The sequence below is a fragment of the Lactuca sativa genome, chromosome 2, assembly GCF_002870075.4.
Source record: "Lactuca sativa cultivar Salinas chromosome 2, Lsat_Salinas_v11, whole genome shotgun sequence".
NCBI lineage: Eukaryota > Viridiplantae > Streptophyta > Magnoliopsida > Asterales > Asteraceae > Lactuca > Lactuca sativa.
The window spans coordinates 11,036,488-11,058,100 of NC_056624.2; the positions used below are offsets into that span (position 1 = coordinate 11,036,488).

The window sequence follows — 21,613 nt, forward strand, 5'->3', positions numbered from 1 at the left end:
GGTTATTGATCGCCTAGAGCTGACAGAAAAGTTATGCAGAAAGACGCCGTTTCGAGCATGAGTGTCAGGTCGGCGACTTCGTACTCTTGAAGGCCTCTCCTTGGAAAGGAGTGATTCGATTCAGGAAGAGGGGCAAGTTGGGGCCCCGGTATGTTGGGCCTTTTCGTGAATATGCGAGGGTAGGACGGGTGGCCTACCGTTTGGAGCTGCCAACGGAATTAGGTTAGATCCATGACACTTTCCATGTGTCGCAATTGAAGAAGTGTATAGCCGATGAGTCAGCAGTGGTTCCACTAGAGAACAATTAGGTGGATGCGAGCCTGAGTTACACAGAGAGGCCAGTGGCCATCAGGGATCGGAAGATCAAGGTTCTGAGGAGCAAGGAGGTACCTCTGGTATTGGTTCAGTGGCAACCTCGGAGGGGATCGGAAGTGACTGGGGAGCCGGAACGTGAGATGCGAGAGCAGCATCCGAGACTATTTTCAGAGTGAGACTTCGAGGGCGAAGTCTGATTCTAGTGGGGGAGAATTGTAACAGCCCGAAATCTCAAGTATTGTTAAAATTACATTTTGGGGTGTTTTAAAGGGGGGACTCAGCGAGTTGGAGCCAGACTCGCCGAGTAGGATCGCAGATCGGGTCGCGGGTTCGCGACTGGACTCGACGAGTCCAGATAGGGACTCGGCGAGTCTGCGCTGTTTAGCGAAAACCCTAACCGTTCAGGTTTGGGACGTATAAAGGGGATCATTGGTCGTCATTGTTCCCTTTTAGCCGTCTGAGAGGAGCCCTAAACCGATTGTGTGCATCTGGAGCAAGGTTAGAGGCCATGGGTGTATGTGAAGGAGTTGTTATGCAAGGAAGGGAAGGTTTTGGCTATAGGAACAGCAAGGGAGTCACATGCTGAAGATTGGGGACACAGAGAATACATTATCCAGGTATGAATTCGGGTATACTCTACTATGTTGATATATTTAGAGGATTAGGGTTTATGGAACCCTTTTGTGGATAGATTGAGTGTTAGCCAGGTCCCCCAAGCGATTGTAACCCTGTGTTGGGACCTTTGGAGGTCCAGATTATTCCAGGTCTGGGCATTTCGGGAATTGGTCAAGGTTTTGGATTGAAATCCTTATGCCTTAGGTCAACATGTAAACCATAAGTCTTGGGGTGTAGCATGAGCACCTAAATGAAGACCTTATGTAAAGGACCAGTCGAGGAAGGCCAGACCTATAAATGGTCGGAGCAGTTATGACCTTAGGAAGCAATTTGAGCGACTGCATGGCATGGACTCGCCGAGTCAGATGAGCAGACTCGGCGAGTAGCTTGAAGAATAACTGGGACTCGCCGAGTTGTTCCTCAGACTCGGTAAGTGGAGTCGGGGTGGCCCCGCGATTCTTCCAGGAGTAACTCGTCGGGTCAAGGAGGATACTCGACGAGTAGAAGGGAAACTTTAAAGGACTGGAGGATGACTAGACTCGCCGAGTCGCCAAAGTACTCGCCGAGTCCGATCGAGTTGACCGTGGACTGTTGACCAGAGTTGACCTAGGTGTGATTTCTTAGGGTCAGTTGTCTTGAAAGATAAATGTATTAATAAGGGACGTACGATATTACAGGGAGTCTGTAGCTCGGCGAATCGAGTACGAGGGATTTCAGGAGTTGCTAGCTTTCAGTATCCACGAGGTGAGTCTTCTCACTATACTGTACCCGGAAGGGTTTGACTGTGTGACCGGAAGGTCGGACGTGATATGTGTTATATATGCTATAAATAGAAAGGTAGTTGCTATGCATGATATGTATGTTTATACGGGCCGGAAGGCGATATGTTATGTGACAGAAAGGTCAGGTATGATATATGATGTATGTGCTATGTGCGTTAGATTAAATGTATTATGTGTTGTAAATGTTATGGGCCGGAAGGCAATATGTTATGGGCCGGAAGGCAATATGTTACGGGCCGGAAGGCAATATGTTATGGGCTGGAAGGCAATATGTTACGGGCCGGAAGGCAATATGTTATGGGCCGGAAGGCAATGTGCTATGGGCCGGAAGGCAATACGTTATGGGCCGGAAGGCATTGTGCAGTGGACCGGAAGGTCAGGGCCTGGAAAGGCGTATGTGTGTAAGGTGTATATTGGGAAACTCACTAAGCTTCGTGCTTACAGTGTTTATGTTATGTTGTTTCAGGTTCTTTCAGTAACACGGGATGGCACCGGCTCGATTGTACACACCAAAGAAAGAGTTGTAATTTGGAGGATCCTGGTTTTCTATTCAAGTGAAAATGGAACTATGTTTTGTAATTCAAATATGAATATGATTTTAAACAAGTATTTTAATGTTAAATTGATTATTTAAATGAAAATTTTGCCTTGAAAATCACGGTGTTACATAGCTGCGACTAAAAGGTTCAGAAGGCGCTGAGGAACCCTAAGCTTCAAGAGTTGGAAGAATTCAAGCAATTAGGTTAATTCTACCACTTAGACTTAGGAATTAAACATGTTTGCTTTCATAAACTTTGTTTTTATGCTTGTTTCTACTGCAACTATGAGCTAAACTCGTTTTTGTTTCTGTTTGGGGAATACCAAAGAACTCCTATGGTTTAATTATTGAATTTTGTTTAATTGTCTATTGGTGATTTATTAAATTAAGTTTGTTAAAGAACCTTATGTATTAATCACTACTATTTTCTGTTAATTGGAAGGCAATTAGGTTGCATGAACATCACTTTATTGTTAACCTCATATGTCTATGTGAATGCTAAAACATATGCTTGGAAGTAATGAGTATGAAACTAAGATTAATAAGAAAATAGGAAGATTAATGTGTGAGCTTGTTTGAGAAACCATCAACAAGAGGTTAATTGAATTAATAACTTAATTGACCATTGCAAATCTTATTTAATCCAAATAATTAATATGGGGAATTAATTAGTTTAAACACTTGATCAACGCTTAAATTAGTTAATTGTCTAAGGGTTAGGAGTAATGAACATGAACCTAACTACTATCATTGGTAACCAATAGCAATTAATCTACCTTAACTTAAATAACCATAGGAGTGAATTGGTTGAACCTAAATAGAAACATCTTTATCAAATTTGGTGAATAGTCGTTGCTTTAGTTAATTAGTTAATTTAGTTTGTTTAAGTTTCTAGTCTTGCAAAACTAGAGAAAAACCCTTTACTTCTATTATTTGTTTTAGTTAAAATTAGCTATTAGTTTAATTGCCCGTTCCCTGAGTTCGATACCTTACTTATGAATCTATACCACTTAAAGACAGGTTCACTGCCTTTGTGTGCTTAAATTATTAATAAAAAGTAGGGATAAAACTAGTTGAATTTACACACATCAGTGTTCTTAAAATTTCGATTATGATTACGACATTCCTTTTCACAATTCGAATTTTGAGAACATAGCAAATAAAACATCATGCATCGTGTCCCATACGCTTCGGGTAGAGGATCGATTGCAAATGCTTTAATGTTTGACCATTCTAAAATTTTCCAAATGTCTAGCGCATTTAGAGGGAAAAAGGACTAGAATCGGTTTTGACTAAAATAATTAAACAACTATCAAAGGATAATCCAAAGTTCGATGAGGATTGGTTGCTTGTGAGTAGTTGGAAGCATGGTATTGAATGGACCATATCGACCTTATTATGAATAGAAAAGATTCTATTAAGAATGAGTTGTCATATGGAAATTATGGAAATGTTTCCATATTGGATGGACCATATCGACATTATTATGAATAGATAAGATTCTATTAAGAATAAGTTGCCATATGGAAAATATGGAAATGTATCTATATTGGGAATTGAACATTGGAAAATCTATGACTAGATTAGAAATTTTTATGCAAAAGGATGTTCAAAGGAATGTACTTTGAGTGAGAGACATCATATCTAAGGAATTGTCTTGTAACAATCTCCGATAGAGAACTTTGTAACATCATTGGCAATAGTGTTTGTGATTTTGGTGCAGTGACATTGCATAAAGTGTTAGAATCTAGCATATTCTATAAGTAGCAAGAATTTGATATTCTGACACTTATGAAAAAGGATTTGGAGTTGTGAAATGAGAATGATTGGAAATGTGCTCAATATGATCTATTTCACAAAGTAAGAACCATAGGTAAACATTGTGTGCATGTTAGGATCATGGGACAAGTCTAATAATTCAAGTAAGAAGTTGATTACCCGAAACGACAAATAATGAGTAATTGGTATGGTGATAAATAAAAGGAGTTTTATTTATACTCAAAAGTTTTAGGCCATATGGGATTAGTATTATTCTTGTGTTTCACATTGCATGTTTTGACTTCCAGAATAATTGAGTTTATTAAGAATAATCGAATTATTCGAATGGGCCACAGTCGTTCATATGTTGGAAGTAGGTATGAATGAAGACTGTCGTGAATTGGTGTTTGGATTGTCTAAAAGAGTATTAGACATAAGCAAATGTTTGCTGCAACGCTCATGAGTGCTTATGAATATGATTTGAGCATTGGATTAAACCCACGCTCACTTGGATCGCTCCATGAATTGTATCACGAGTGATTAGTGAGACGATAACATCTTATATTCTTGATACCGAGATGTGTGAGTTGTATCTTGCGAATCGGTTGCACATTGATAATATCTAAACGCACTAGTAACTTGGTGTTATAAAACATATTGTTGTATGTGATTCGATGAGTAAGTGCAAGCAAGCATTGTATCAAAGTTTATCCGTTCTTTTTATCCAAAGTAGGATAAAAGCGATATCTTTGGGCCCCTCGATGGTTTAGTGATGACAAACGTAAATGCTCGTCCGAGCTAGGGCTAATTTGATTTGTTCAATTAGTCATTCGTCATAAATCGGAAATCGAGATATAGTACAAAGAGAATGATTTGAAATCATATCTCATACGATATCTAGAATGGAGGAATATATGATCCCTTATCTAAAGGACACGCGTATCTAATAGGATCAGAGTTGACAACGGCTTTGGAAAGCTACGATTGCAGATCGGGATCTGAAGTCATACGCAGAATAGTTATTAGACTTATCCAAGTGGGAGACTGTTGGATTAGTGTCTAAGTCCATAACTATTTTGGTATGTACTTGACCCGATGGTGCATGGTCCTTTTGGGTTGCCTTCACCAAAGCAACTTGATAGGATGAATTATGGAGAGAGAGGATTAAATATGATTTATTAATATATTATGAGAATAATATATTAATGGAGAAATCATATTGTTTAATTAATATTAGTCAAGAATTAATTGGTAATTAGTTTTGTGACTAAAAGGGAATAATTAAACTTAAGGGACTGGAATTGTAATTATAAGATAATTGCAATTTGGGCCATGTATTGCCTTGAATCAAGGGGTGGACGAATTCTAATGGGAAACCCATAAAGAAATCGTCCAAGGGCTTGATTAAAGGAGTCTATGGGTTGCTTAGGGCTTAAGCATCCAAATTAGGGTTTCATTGTTAGATAACCCTAATAGCCTCACTATATATAGATCCCTTAAGGACCGAAAATGTGGCTAAGCATCTTGCTAGGGTTTTCACACGATTTTGGTAGCCTCCATCCTCTCTCCTATTCATCCTCTTGCTTATGGTGTTTGTGAACCATTAGAGGAGTGACACTTGTGACTCTAAGCTTTCCAAAGTCAATACAAGGAGATTTGGGATTGTTATTGCTACATAACAATCAAGGTAACATTATAAACTGATTCTCATGTTAATATGATTACTTGAATGCTAGAATTAAGGTTTATAGTCTTGGATAAGTTGCATGTACAATAGAGAAACCTAGATACAAGCATTAGGGTTTGTTTGAGCACAGAGGATGTCTTATGCCCAAAACCCATCATATGTGTGTGTTGTCAAGGTGTACCTTACATGTTTGCGTCCCAACTATAATACATGTTCATTGCTTGATTAATTCTTTCCTTTTCTCTGTTCTTGTGCTTGATTGTTCATCTTCTTGTTTAAATTGTTTGATCAGTGGTTTGTTTCCTGGATGTCGAACTCTAGATGCTGGGACTCGCGTTTTGGACCGTTGGATTGGAATTATGAATTATACCTGACCACGTTGTATGATTGACCTGGTAGAGTGATTGACTTAATTGATTAATTCCTTAATGTGTTATGTTTTCTCATTTAACCATAATCGTCATTTTATGTGAAAACCCTGATCTTGTTTGGGCTTCGAGTTGGGCCTTTCTTTTGGGCTTTGGTGTTTGGGTTTTTGTTGGGCCATCCGAGGCTAAGTGTATGGGCTAGGATATTTGGATGGACATTAGGGTAAGGTCCATGTAACGGTTTGGGCCCAATTTTAAAAATTAGGCCATAATTGGGCCTTAGTTGATTATTTGGCTTTTGGTCCTCTAAAGTTTGAGTTTGAGCCGTGGTCTTGGACTAAGCTAGGTTAGGAGTAAATTGGTCTTTTTACCCCAAGTATGGATTTATGGTTATGCATTGGCACCCAATTGTTAATTGGGTGTTTTTTGATGTTTGACAGTTCGGGGATTTGTCAGCCAACAGTCGGGGTTCGTTTGTGTGATTCGGCAATGTGAGGCGAGTCTTCTCACTATATCCATGGGTCGAAGACACCAAAGCCGACCCATTACTTGTTATGTCGAGTACTAGTTATCTCTATGATACTTCCATGAAAGACCATGGGGCGAGCCCATGACATTTGGATATAAGACCACGAGAGGGAGCCCATGACATTCCTGGTAAAAACTATGGGGGGAGCCCATGGTAACTATATGTATGTGGATGATATTCTGTGGATGATACTCTGTGAATGATACTTTGTGAATGATATTTTATGGATGGTATTTTCTGGTTGTATGTTATCTGGTATTTTGGGAACTCACTAAGCTTTATGCTTACGGTTTTCAGTTTATATTTCTGGTAATCGGGTTTTCAAATGGAAGGGCTCGGGATGATTGCAGAGCACACACCACATGTTTGTGTTTTCTATGTATTACTTTGATTTGTCAATGTTTTGTAAAACTTAATTACTCTGGTTTTTATGGGAAGAAATCTATTAATGATTCTTTAATCTAAAAACAAAATTTTATATATCGTTGTTTTTGGGGTGTGACACCGTTATACAAATAAAAGCTACAACTTACAACTTCTAAGTACCAACTACAAGTTTCTAACTACATTTGCAAACCACGCACAAAATGTAAGGTTTTTTATGGGAAAAAAACCGAATTATATGTTGGTAAGTGGTTTGGGGCTTAAATAACTAGTAGTAGTTAAAAGTTGGGTTCTTTTAAAAAAACAAAAGACTTTGGTCTATATAGAAAAAAAAAAGTCAAAATAAAAGAAATTTTATGGAAAAAAAACCCAAAACATAAGATAAGTTACTTGTTTGTTTAGTGACCCTAAAAATAACTAATTAATTATTTTGAAAAAAAAAATCCTAAACATTAAAAAAAACAAGTTAAATGACTATTTTGGAAACATAAAATTAACTAATTAATTATTTTATATTTTTAACCCTTGTTATTATTATAAATAAGAATATAAAAACATGTTATTAAATTACGAGTAAAAGTTCTTTGTTAATGCGATTACCAAAAAATTCCTTTTTGTAGTGCACGTATAAGCAAGTCACTGTGATCTTTCTTTATGATTATATTTGGTAGATAAAAGACCGTTGTAACTCATTCCCCCTTAAGCCAGGTTCCCGTTTCTCTGTACCTTTTCATTTAGCGACTAAACTTTCAGAGTTACTCATCGTGTTGTTAATTTGTAAGATAATTTTTACGGCTTGAACATCTTTGTACACGAGAAACTGTGACATCCAAGTCAACGTAAGAATGGGTTCATTTGTTAGGATATCAGGTAATCCCTTACTGTTGATAGATAGATCTTAGATTTTCTTTTCTTCTCTGGTCTTAGTTTGGTATCGATGATTAATTTGAACTGATCAGCGTAGCTGTGTTGACGGCATTGCTTTTCCCAATCCGTATAAGTTCTTTTTTGTTCTTTTGTTTGTTTGTTTTTTTTTTTTTTTAATTGTAAAAAATTTGGAAATGTAAGTGATGATGACCTACTTATAAGTGGCACAATCAACTTATTTCCCTTAATCTGTAACTTTATTCTTATTTTCTCGGAAATACAGCATTGCTAGTGGCAGATCTGTTAGCTGATTTTGCAATGTATGTGATGGTGAACTACTTGACAAATGTCTGGAATCTTAATAGTACACATGCTGCTGGTATTATAAATATTTGGAACGGAATCACACCAGCTTTAACGATTGTGTTTGCATTTGTTGTTGACACCTTCATGGGTGACTACTATATGCTTCTGCTGTCTAGCACTGCGTACACTATAGTAAGTGATTTAATATACAAGTTTCTTTCAGCAATCGAGAAAAATGATGAAATTGAACACAAATTAATGTAGGGATTAGGATTCTTATTCATGTCAACCCCTCCTGTCCTTGGCCCATGTAGCGACTACAAGGAGGAATGTGTTGGGTACACACAAAAAGTCTTGTTGTTTACAGCTTTACCATTGATAGCAGTCGGAATGGCTGGTCATGTAGTCTCGCTAAAGTCATTTTTAGATCTACAAACAAAAAGTGAAAATGAAGATGAAGCTAAAGATGGAGATAAAAGTATTTGGCAAATAGCAGGTGTGGTTATAGTGGTGGTGGCATCAATTGTTGGAGGTATTGCACTTCCATATATAAAGCCATGGTCAATCCGTTTTGGGATTCCGGCTATATCTTCGTTGGTTGCAACCCTTCTGTTCTTGAGTGGATCTCGAGTGTACAAACCTTGTAACCCAGCAGAGGGGAGCCCGTTAACAAGTACCTTGAGAGTTTTTGTAGCTGCTGCTCGTAACTTTTCTCAACCATTTCCCGATCATAAACAGCTCTATAATGGTCAAGATGCTCATTCCACCAGCAGCCTCAGGTCTTTTGACTTTTTCTTATTCAAAACACAACACTGAAATTAGTATTCAGTTAATTTCACCATTTATATTGTGAAACACAGGTGCTTAGACAAGGCAGCTATTCAGTTACCAGAACAGCATCAGTCTGAAAAGTGGAGGTTCTGCAGTGTTCGCGAAGTAGAAGATACCAAAATCGGTATTCGTATGGCACCGATGTGGCTAACCTTCATAGTGATTGGGATTGTGCTTTCTACTGGAAACACTTACTTTCTTGAGCAAGCCAATCGGATGGACAGTAAACTTGGACGAATAAATGTCTCAATTCCAATCTTTCTTATGTTCTATACACTCTCCAGTGGCATATCTGCATCCTTTTATTCCTTATTGACCAAGTGTATGCCAAACAAAAAGTATGCCCCCCCAGTCGGGATCGTCACAGCTATGGTTATCTCAGTATCCTGTTGCATCACTGCTGCAAAAGTGGAAACTCGAAGGCTTGATGTGATTAAGGATCACGGGTTGCTAGACAAGCCTAACCAGAGGATCCCAATGAGTATATTTTGGCTGCTTCCACAGTTTGTACTCCTTGCAGCCGTTGATGGGATTGCTAATACGAGTATCACAAGCTTCTTCAAGCACCAAGCGCCCAAATCAATGAATAAATATTTCATGTATTTCACAAAGGGTGTGCTTGGATTAGGAACCATGGCTAGTGTTTTGTGTGTCGGTATTGTGGGGAAGGTGAGTGAGGGATACCAAAAGCGGAACTGGTTTCAGGCTACATTGAATGAGAGCCGTTTGGATCGGTATTATTGGACATTGGCTGCACTAAGCTCAGTTAATACTGTTATCTATATCATTGTTGCCTCCTTCTACAAGTATAAGGAATCACCGGATGATGGTGATGATGAAGCAGAAGGGGGAGAAATGAAAGAGGAATTCCAAGATGACGTGAAATGTTGCTGTTGAAATGGTTATTGTGGGTGTCAATTCTTATGGTGTAATTAAGAGAAAATGCCTTTGGGAAACTTTCCATATATATGCAGTTTTTTGTTTTAGATTAAGATAGTATTTTATTTAGTATAAATAAGGGTGAAGGTTTGTTTTAATCATTAAGTTTTTCCAGCAATTAGGCATTGACTCATTGTGGAACATGTAATCAAAGTTTCTTTGTGTTCTTATTTTTTTTCCCTGCCTCTTCGTGTTTTTCCTTCCTCTATTGTTGGACATCTTCTTTGGGTTCCTCTGAATATGAGTTTTTTGTTTTAGATTAAGATTGTATTTTATTTAGTATAAATAAGGGTAAAGGTTTGTTTTAATTTCATTAGGTTTTTCCAGCAATTAGGCATTGTTGAACAAGTAATCAAAGTTACTTTGTGTTCTTCCTTTTTTTTCCCAACTGCCTCTTCGTGTTTTTCCTTCCTCTATTGTTGGACATCTTCTTTGGGCGCCAAGGGAATAGAAAGTTATTTCTTATTGTTAGCGTATCTCACATCGGTACGACACGGTTCAATAAGTATATGTTGGAGTTTCATTTCTCTCCACAAAGGTTCTTTTGGAGAGTTAATATGGGCTACACATATATTTACATGATATTAGAGTTGGCGTCTTGCACTCCTGTGGTTCAACACATCCCTGTTAATCCCCATCGATCCTCTGAATATGATTTTTTTGTTTTAGATTAAGATTGTACTTTATTTAGTATAAATAAGGGTAAAGGTTTGTTTTAATTTCATTAAGTTTTTCCAGCAGTTAGGCATTGTTGAACAAGTAATCAAAGTTACTTTGTGTTCTTACTTTTTTTTCCCTATTCTTCGTGTTTTTCCTTCCTCTATTGTTGGACTTCTTCTTTGGGCGCCAAGGGAATACAAAGTTATTTCTTATTGTTAGCGTATCTCACATCGGTACGACATGGTTCAATAAGTATATGTTGGAGTTTCATTTCTCTCCACAAAGGTTCTTTTGGAGAGTTAATATGGGTTACACATATATTTACATGATATTAGAGTCGGCGTCCTGCATTCCCCATGGTTCAACACATCCCTGTTAATCCCCATCGATCCTTTGAATATGAGGATGAGTGTTAGTGTATCTCACATAAGTGTGACATGGTCCAATAATTGTTTATATATGTTGGAGTCTCCTTTCTCTCCACAAGGGTTGTTTTAAAGTATTAATATGTGAAATATCTAGTATACCCAAGAATCATTATAGAATGATATTGCTAATAATATATGATGCTATAGGCTCACACCATATAGCAAGTTACAGTTAATTGATTATTTATTAGTATAATTTGATTATTAATAAATATATATCAACACTTGTATTTAATTGGAAAATAATTTTTTCATGGAAATATTATTTATTGGAGAAATAATAACTTATGAAATCTATCATAAAGTATGATTATTTATAAGATATTTTTATATCTTAATAAACTAATTCAATTGATATAAAATGTAGTTTTCTATAAAATAAGACACACACACACACACACTCATATATATATATATATATATATATATATATATATATATATATATATATATATATATTAGGAATTTATTATTTGTGGAAATATTATTTATTGGAGAAATAATAACTTATGAAATATACTATAAAGTATGATTATTTATAAGATATTTTTATATCTTAATAAACTATTTCAATTTATATAAAATGTAGTTTTATATCAAATAAGATATTTATATATATATATATATATATATATATATATATATATATATATATATATATATATATATATATATATATATATATTAGGAATTCTTTATAAAAATGATTGATTTTTATAAAGATAACATATATGTATATATAAACTAGCCATCTCAGACAACTTTTGTCTTCTTTTGGATACGTCTTTTTCAAAAAATAGGAGGAAACAAGGCATGCATATCTTGTCTATTCTTTTGTCATGCTTGAGACAAAGTTGTCTCTCCTTTTCATTTATGGTCTTCCTATGCTTTTTGGATATTAGACAAGCGAGAACATTGAAAGGTTTTGACATACTTCCTGCAAGTCTCATTGTCCTTCTTTTTTTGGGTCAAAACCGTGAGCATGAGAGGCTCTATGTAACGCCCGTTAGTTTGGACTAGACATTTAAGAAATTTCGTTATGACTATTTGTTTTATTTAAAAAGATTTAAATCCTCGAATAAGATAATTTCTCTTCATACCCTTTACCAGTTATATAAAAATACTTATTTATTATATATGTGTTATGTAGACAATTTTTATGAGTATATAATATTTGTATAAATCTTTTTATCGAAGAGCAATAAAATAATTTTTTTTAAATAAAAGATTATTTAGGATAAATGATCTTAACAAAAGTTGTAACGACCCTAAAATATCACTATGTATGTTATAAGATGTATTTGGTCTAAATAAATTAAAGGGTGGACTCAAATAGTGGAACGGTAATTTTTTTATGTTACATCTGGTTTCCGACGATAATTATTAGTTATATTTTACGATGTTAATTATCTATTAGCAAATTTAGAAAGTTTGTATATATATATATATATATATATATATATATATATATATATATATATATATATATATATATATATATATATATATATATATATATATATATATATAGATCCGGTAAGAAATTTTTTTTGGTAGGAAGGTAAGAAGTTTTTTTTCTACATATTTTTTTGACGAACAAAATAAATGAATCACTAGATGATTCATTTGTAAGATAATTCACAAGAAAAAATTCCCAAAAAAATATTTTTATGATTCATTTTTAAGTAAATTAAGAAAAAATTCATTTTTATGATAATTTTAGTGAATAACAACAAAATCATTGTATAAATGAATCATCGAGATGTTTTTTGAGATTTTTTTCTTGTGAATCATCTTACAAATGAATCATCTAATGATTCATTTTGTTTGTTCGTGAAAAAATATGTAGAAAAAAAACTTCTTACCTTCCTACCAAAAATTTCCTTCTTATTTGATCTTGACTCTCTCTCTCTCTCTCTCTCTCTATATATATATATATATATATATATATATATATATATATATATATATATATATATATATATATATATATATATATATTATGATTTTTAGTCATAATAGAAAAACAAACGCCGACTTATATAATATGTTAATTTCATAACTTATAGTAAATAATCAAATAGTTATAAAGGAAAAAAAAAATAAGTTTGTGAATTTTATCCATATTTATGATTCATACAAAAGAGAACACGTACGAAAGTTTATGTGGCAAGTTCATTTGGTACGTGTTGATTAACTAATCACTAGTGTACAACTTCAAATTAATTAGGGGCAATGTGTCGATACTTAAGATGGCTTTTTGAAAACGTATGGATTCTTTGTACTTTGTTGAAAGTCTTTGAGTATAAATAAGCATCCGATCAACATTTTTCTATGAAACAAATAAATACATCGTCAAGAAGTTTTGAGAGACCAAGGAATATAGACATACATAAGGTTTCGACGAGATAATAAGTTAGAAAGCAGTGCTAAGCTTGATATCAGGACAATAGTTAGTCTCCACTAACTAGTCAAGTGAGTGCTTAGTTACTTTAATCTTATACATAGATATGAAGTATTTTATATAAATTACGTGGTACGTATGCACATTATCTGTATACTTGTTATCTATGCTGGATGAACGATTTTGTACATGTTTTATATGATTTAAACTGTATATGTATTTATATCTACGTAATATGCTGGGTAAACATGGGTAGATAAAATATGAGTTGGATGATGAGTTGAGAGGTGATATAGACCATGAGGGAAGGCTGAGAGGTGGACGATATGAGAAGCCTTGTTCCCAAATGTTCGCCCCATCATCTAGCAGAGTATGGATAACAACGACGGACTAATCTACACAGTCCAGTGGAACACTAGCAGGCTCTAACCCGTAGGTGTTGTGAACGATGTGTTCATCGGTGTACTCTAAAAACACATTGACATGTATTCTGTCACACCCCAAAACCAAGAACGGCGGAAACGTTCCGCGGTGGAGGATGTCATGTGAAGTATCATAACAGTGTAAAATAGTAAACAAACAACAACATCATCCATTGCATTAAAAGTAAAGTTTTAATACATGTGTGTTCTTTCATAATGTACAACAATAAAATGAATAATCAAAATAAGACGAGTCTTGACTGTGCTCCGTCTTCTCAAAACATGACCACCGTACCTGTCTAACTGGTGACTTGAGAAAACAAGTTATTTTGTAAGCGAGTATCAACCTAAAGCTGGTGAATTCATAAGTATTTAAGTGTCATTGTCTTGTTTTGGAAAACTATTATGAATGTCTGGCAAATCTTTAAATGTAAGAATTGATATAAGTTTGAAAACCCTAGAAAATCCCTTATTTCCTACTAGTATGAAATGTAGTCTTCTACCAAGACCCAAATGTTTTGCTATGAAATGATGGTTTTTCCTTCTTTTTTGACTATTACAAACAGTACTTAGTCTAACTCATCGTTTATGTGAATGTATCACAAAATAAAGTAAAATAGGAAAAAGATATGATAGTCTTCTACCAAGACCTGAATGTTCTGTTATAAAAATGCTAGTTTTTCCTTCTTTTTTACTATTACAAACAGTACTTAGTCTAACTCATCGTTTATGTGAATGTATCACAAAATAAAGTAAATATGAAAAATATAACCATGTAAGTGTTATCCTTTTGTATTAGGATTAACACGCCATCGCGGAAAGCGAAATGTATAACCTAATGAACATCCGAAGATTGTCCAATTGTCCTCTATAGCAGCACCAAGGTGGAGGAAGGGTTAGTCCCGTAAACAAATCCTAATATAAGTATTAACTGTAAACCTCCGTAGATGGTCACCAACCTCTGTAGCGAACAGTAGGCTCGAGGAATGGTTAGTCCCGCTGCTGACTCCTAATATAAGTAGTAACCATAGGCATCCGTAGATATTCATCACCCACTGGTAATAACAGTTGGGCTCCGGAATGGTTAGTCCCGTCTAGACATCCCCTTGAACTGGGATGGGAAGGAAAATTTATAAAGAAGGTACAAATAAATCTTCCTCGTAACTCTAGGTACAAGTATCCAGGTAAGTGAATAAAGGATTAATGTATCTACGTAACAGTACTCATGTATGGTATTAATGTAAGCGTATTCAGATAAATGTATCGATGTAAACGTACTCATGTATCATGTAAGCCTAGGTAAATATACTCATGTATCATGTAAGCATATGTAAGTGTACTCATGTATCAAGTAATGTACTGGTATAGACTCATGAATGAACTGACTCTTGTGTGATTCCTTGTTATAGGAATAATGTTTTATATCTTCTAACTATCCCTATGATAGTTAACTGAAAGGTAATTGGTTGTTCAAGTAGGTTTACACACCCTTGCTAAACAAGAGTGTGGGAAACTGAATGAAGGATGAAAACTATAGTCTCAAAACATTTATATGAACATAAGTGTATAGGTATAGTTTTGTTCAAGAAGGTAAAACTAATGGTTTTGTAAGATATCTAAGAGTTTTGAACAATAATTAAGAGTGACTTGATGTCATTTTAATAAACATTTCAAAACTAATACTTTTGTTATCAAGGTATTTTAAGATAGAAAACCATTTCATGTATCACATTTTGAAGTATGTGAAATCTACTGGATGAAAACACAGTTATAAAATACATAAGAGTAATTTAATAACATACTGTTTTCTACTTGTATTACCCCCCATTAAAGCATTTAAAAACATTTAAAACATTGATTTAGGGGTATGAACTCACCTGTTGTGAGTGGTTCTAGCGGGTACGCGTGTATGGATGAGAAGTTCCACGAATGAAGTCCCGAGACACAATAAGTCCTAAATGACATATAAGGACACATATTGACATGAATATAGTGTTTATAACATCAATATGAAAGGAAACACCTTCCGGGACTAGGTAACACCTTGACCAAGTGTTGGAATCACATGTGATTCAACATAGGAAGGTATAAAGGCACTCACATGAGTTTACTACCATGATTTCACGGCCCAAGGGAGTTTACGGTCGTAACCTCATGGCTACTCATGTGGGAATGCAAGTTTGAAGGCTTGGGAATAATTTAGGGACATTAACTCTAATTTAGGTTGAAGAAAATCCACTTTCTTTGAAGTTCTAAGGAGTTCACGGCCCAAATGAGTTTACTACCGTAAACTCATGGCCATTTATGTTTATGAGGGTCCTAAAGGTCATAAGGAAGCATTCTAATTTCAAGCCTAAGCCTTTGGAAGTGTTTGTGGCATCAAAACACCCTTAACTTGAGTTCACGGCCCATGGAGCATTTGGCCATGTGTTTGCGGCCATAAACACTCATGGGTGTTGATATTTTTATTGTTTTGGGTCCTAGACACATCAAGGTAAGGTGCTATTTTTGCCTCTTGGCTTAATGAAGGTCTTTAGGGCATTTTGGCACCCTAATATGGAGTTCACGGCCCATGAACTTCCTTGGAAGTGAACTCACTTTCAACCCTTGATTCTATTTGTTTTGGATGTCTAAACATGTCATGGGTAGTCTCAAGTTTCATTTCCAAGGTTTGGAAGGACATTGGGCGCACTTTGGCCCTTAAAAAGGAGTTCACTCCCCAAGGTGTTCTTGGGTGGTAATCTCACAGATCTTAGTGTTTTGAGGTTGTTTCTGTCCCTAAACTCATTAGCGTACAAGTCCAAACTAGTTTCATGGCTTAAGGAAGGACTAGGCACCATTTGGCTCTTGAAAAAGAGTTTACTCCCCAAGGTGTTCTTTGTCGGTAAACTCACAAATCTTGTTGTTCTATCATGATTTTGATGTTATTAATCACAATCTAAGTTATATAATACAAGTAGAAAGAGGTACTCACGATTTGGGATAAAAACCCGAAGATCAGTGAGAGAGAAAATGACTTTTCTCTAGTTGGAAATGTAACTAATGAATGAATATGGCTCAGATTTCTATTTATAGTCCTGAGATTTTTTGGCAGAAAATATTTTATTCCCGGAATGAACTCTAATATCATAGAGTATTGGAATAATAGTGTTGCACAAAACCCTAGTGCATCCACTCTCCTGATATCTCCTTAAGTGTTAAACCTGAAATACTCAAACTTATACCTAATGTCTGGAATTTCTTTGTAACTGTTCTAACTTCTATTGGCTTGATATGGTTTGTTCAGAATGGAAATTTCGGGTTGTCACATCATCCCCCTGTTAAAGGGAATTTTGTCACGAAATTAGAATTTAGGCAAGGAAGTAGGTACGCATGATCGTGTCATGAGGTGGAAACTTCCTAATCAATTTGTTCCTCACACTCCTAAGTGAAATCGGGTTCTCGGTTGATATCCCAACGAACCTTCACTAACGGGCAACAGCGTTGCTTCGTCCGCTTGACCACTCGGTCGAGGGTCACTACCGTTCTAATATGAAGGCGAGGATCTTGTTAATCTCGATCTCGTTGAGTGGGCATACGAGATTTCTAACGGAAAGGTACTATTTCAAGTTCGAGACGCGAAGGGTATAATGTACGTTACTGAGTTCGCGGAGTAGGTCTATTTTGTGAGATGCAGGACCGATTCTGGTAAGAATCTCGGAGGTCTTAACTACATTGGATTTAGCTTTCCACGCTTTATGAAGCGTACTAAGCCGTTCCCAGAGTGAGGTTTCCTAAAGAATTTGGTCTCTCACTTGGAATTCCAAAGGTTCTTTCTCTCGCTTAACTTCCCAGTCAAGGGCCACCCCTTGCTGGGTCAAGGTCAAAAGGATTTCTGAAATTTGCGAGGAGTTCTGAATGGACTATGATAGTAGGTCTGTAAGACCTAGAATTTGGCGAATTTTTCGTCAGTTACTACGGTGCCGACAAATTCCCAACGGTTTTGGATAATTTGCTAGAGTACTCCAGAATTTCCACATCACTAATAGTGTGTCTCAGGAAATTTGACTCTTAATTCCAAAACTCATGTTTAGAGAACTTTGCGAAAAGTATCTCTGAGGGTAATGTTTCCACAGGTTCTTTCTTACTACAATGGTAGATAAGTAAGTCATTACATGGAGAAATGACGAACTGATCCCAATAAGAAAGACGTACTCCACTTATTTAGCTCATGAATAGTATTGGTGTATTGGTCCTATCCGAGGAGTATCACTACAAACTCGAAGTGTCCGCATCGAGTTCGAAGGGTAGTCTTTAGGACATCCTTCCCTAACACTCGAACTGGTGATATTCGGATCTCAGGTCCATTTCTGAAAGTAATTCTTTCCCTGTGTTTGCTCAATCAACTCGTCTATGCGAGGCAGAGACAACAATTTCTAAAGGAAATCTTAATGAAGTCTCTGGTCGTCGAGGTGCATATGATGCACTCCGTCGACTTCTCGTAAGAATAAGACCGGAGCTCTCAAGGGTGAGAACCTGGTCTTCTAATTCTATTGTTGAGTAGTTCGCTGTGTTGTCTGGGCTGTTCTTGTATCTTCCGTAGGTGTTTAGACTGTAAGGCAATCTGGTTATAAGAGTCATACTGGGTTCTAAGTTTGTTCCTATGCCAATGCAATTACTCGTACTCTTGGACAATCTCCGTCCTGAAGTTCATATTAGAATTCATACATGGTTCAATGATCACAATCTCGTGTATACGAGTCGTATATAATTAAGATTGAAAAGGTAGTCGAATAACTGATTCTTCCTTAATCTCACATCCCATCGAGGGAAAAGAAGTTAAAGTGGAATCATCAATTCTAAACCTGTAGAACATTGATTATATATCACTCTCATGTATACATTCTTCAGTGATAGATCAACCGTATAAATCCTTGAATTGAACTTGACGTACTGTGTCACACCCCCGAACCAGACGGCGGAAACGTCCGGGGGCTGTCGTGACTCAATTGAATACCATCACAATGAATATACATGAAACATAACATCATTCGTCACCAACATTTGAATATTACAACTGATAGTGTTTACATCCATTACATTGTCTCAAAACATTACATTCTCAAAGGTAGATTGTTCGATACTAATTAACACACAGCAAAACATCATTGACTACAATTCTTCCTTCACTTTATCTGTTACCTGAGAATACAAGTATTTTGAAAAACGTCAACATTTGAAATGTTGGTGAGTTCATAAGCGGTATTTGAAAAACAATGTTTCGTGTCGTTTGAAAACCACCAGAAAATCCGATATTTTCTAAAAAGAAAAGCTTTTGAAAACGTTTGTGAAGATCCATAGGTATGCTTGTTTGTTTCTATACTTGTAAAAATTGTTCATTAAACTTGCATACATTTCGAGTCCGTATGTATTCTAAACCCTAGGAAAACCCGATGTTTTCCTAATTCTTGAATTTCATGAAGTTAAAATGAAACCATTGCAACGCGTGAAGTTATCAATCCCAGGCGATGTTGGATTATTTTTGAGCATGATTATTTACTACAAACACGCGTTACACAAACGACCAGTTTATAGCTTTACTAACGATCCCGTAGGCGTCGTTCGCACTAATCACGTTATCCAACCGCCCTGACTACGTGTAGTCCCACATCCGAAGAGAAAGAGGACACGAAGGCCCCGATGACTCCATTAACCGGTTGAGGATAAAAAAAGGTACGAGGGGTCCCTGACCCACCTCGCATGAAATATCGACTTTACTAGCAATACCAAAGGACCCTTGGGGAACAATAGTATACAAGCCATTGAAAGTCCTTTTACATTGTGTTAGATCGGTAAAACCCAACACTTCATAAGGTAGAAGTCTTCGGGCCTTAAGATCAGGTCATTGGGCTAGCTAGGCCCAACGAACAAGATTTTACACTTTTGGGGCCCAAAGATGGTGCGTAGACGTTTGTGCACACTCGCATGTATGTTGAATTACCAAATGTTTTCGTGTATGAATCGAGTTATCGTCGTGTTAGTATTTTCGGATTGTTATTGATTCGAGACCGAATCAATTCGTTTAACAACGATTTTTGGTATTGTTGTGTATTGTATTTCGTCGATAGTCGCAGTGCCATTATTTGATCAAATTGCGTGTATTGAATTAGCCTTGGAAGTTTTCTGTTTTCAGCCCCTCATTGTTTGTAAAATTTACATTTTTCAACCCTTCAATTTAATAACTTTCCGGTTTGGTCCTTAAATCATCTTTCTTGAAATTTTAACACCATAAATTATTTAAAATAATATTTTTCAGCATATTTTTCGTTGAAAGCAGTTTAAGTCCCTGAAAATGCAGTTTTCTCGGTTATAACCCCTCTTTTTTGCAATTTTGACAATTTTGTCCCAAATTGGAAATTTTTGCAACTTTGGTCCTTTTTAAATTTAAAAAGCATTTTAAACCTTTGAAAAGGGCTTGGACACTAATAGTCCACTGTTTTACAGAAAAACACAGTTTTGGCCCTCCAAAACAGAAAATTTCGTATAATGGGCCTTATTGGGCCGAAAATGTCATTTTTAGCCCATTAAGCTTGAAATTTATGTTTTTAATCCTCCAACAAGCATATTTTCAGAAAATACATTATGGAAACTGTTTTGGCTCATCTCCCCTATCAGATTTCGAAATATTTCAATTTGGGCCCTTTAACTTTATATTTTTAGCATTTTATGTCCAAAAATTGAGTTTTTAGCCCAAAGAAAATGTTACTAAGCCATTTAGCTATTTTTCTTGGAACACTTTGTATGTAGGAATATACTTGATGCTAGTATCATTTAACATAAGGTATATCTCGGTTTTGAGGGGTTTTATGGCTAGATCCAACATTATAACACACAAAAACACACATATAAGCATGGAAATCATACAAGGCATACAAAACATATATGGATCTACACTTTCACTTGTATTCCCCCCCCCCCCCACAAAACTCATAAAAACAGAAAATAGGGGTATGAAGCTCACCTTAGGGGGGTAGTTTCGGTTTTGGAGAGAAGATGGAAGAGAAGTGAAGTGATTTTCGGCCCTAGCACCTTTCCTTGGTAGATCTCGAGTTTGGTGACTTCTAAGGTGCATGATCACAAGTTGGAATAGATTTAGAAGAGATTTTTGATGAAATGAAGTAGCTAGATCATGGATTAGTCATCAACTTACCTTAGATGATGATTTTTGGTGATGGATTCTCCTTGAAAGCTCCTTAAATCTCGAAATTATGGAGGAGAAATGAGAGAGTTTCTTTGAGAGAAGAATGAGTGAATTTTGTGTGTGTGTTTGGATATGGCCGAGAGCAAGAGAGAGAGGAAGAAAAGAAGTGATCTTTGAAGTGATATGTTCCTAGAAGTATGAGATGTGCATGGAAACATGTTGGGTATAAATGAGGTGGCAAGCAAATAGTCAACTCTTCCATTTCCTCTTGGACTTGGGCCTTGGGCCGAGAATTTGGAAGGGAAAAGGAAAAATTTGGGCCTTTGCCCCTAAGCCCAATATTAGAGTTAATTTGGGTATGTTTTAAGCCTAAAAGAATGTGGTAGGATTTTTATATTTTTATTGGACTAGTTTAGGTTATTCATGTATCAAGGCTTTTAATTCATTTCATTCTAGGCCCAACATGGCCCATAGTGTTGAAATAAATTAGTGTGGGTCCAATTAGAGCCCAATTAGGGTTCTAAGCCCATGGTAGTCAAATTGGAAGCTTATTGGTCCATTTGGATTCAATAAGGAAGTTCTAGTCCAAGGTGGACCTAA

At 36.0% G+C, this 21,613-nt stretch overlaps 1 protein-coding gene across 1 annotated transcript; it reads left to right on the forward strand.

Annotated features, from left to right (window-relative positions):
- The first annotated feature begins 7,654 nt into the window (after positions 1–7,654).
- On the forward strand, positions 7,655–10,123 carry LOC111908473 (protein NRT1/ PTR FAMILY 5.5). The gene is made up of 4 exons (XM_023904299.3): positions 7,655–7,846; positions 8,127–8,341; positions 8,414–8,928; positions 9,010–10,123. Exons 1-4 carry the CDS (start codon positions 7,822–7,824, stop codon positions 9,875–9,877), a joined length of 1,623 nt encoding a protein of 540 aa, XP_023760067.1. The 5' UTR covers positions 7,655–7,821; the 3' UTR covers positions 9,878–10,123.
- The last annotated feature ends 11,490 nt before the right edge of the window (positions 10,124–21,613 follow it).

Bases quoted from the DNA above. Each gene is read 5' to 3' on its own strand.
- LOC111908473 (XM_023904299.3), top strand. From the start codon at position 7,822: ATGGGTTCATTTGTTAGGATATCAG. The intron at 8,342-8,413 runs GTAAGTGATTTA...AAATTAATGTAG, and splicing joins CTAGCACTGCGTACACTATA to GGATTAGGATTCTTATTCAT. The intron at 8,929-9,009 runs GTCTTTTGACTT...TGTGAAACACAG, and splicing joins CATTCCACCAGCAGCCTCAG to GTGCTTAGACAAGGCAGCTA.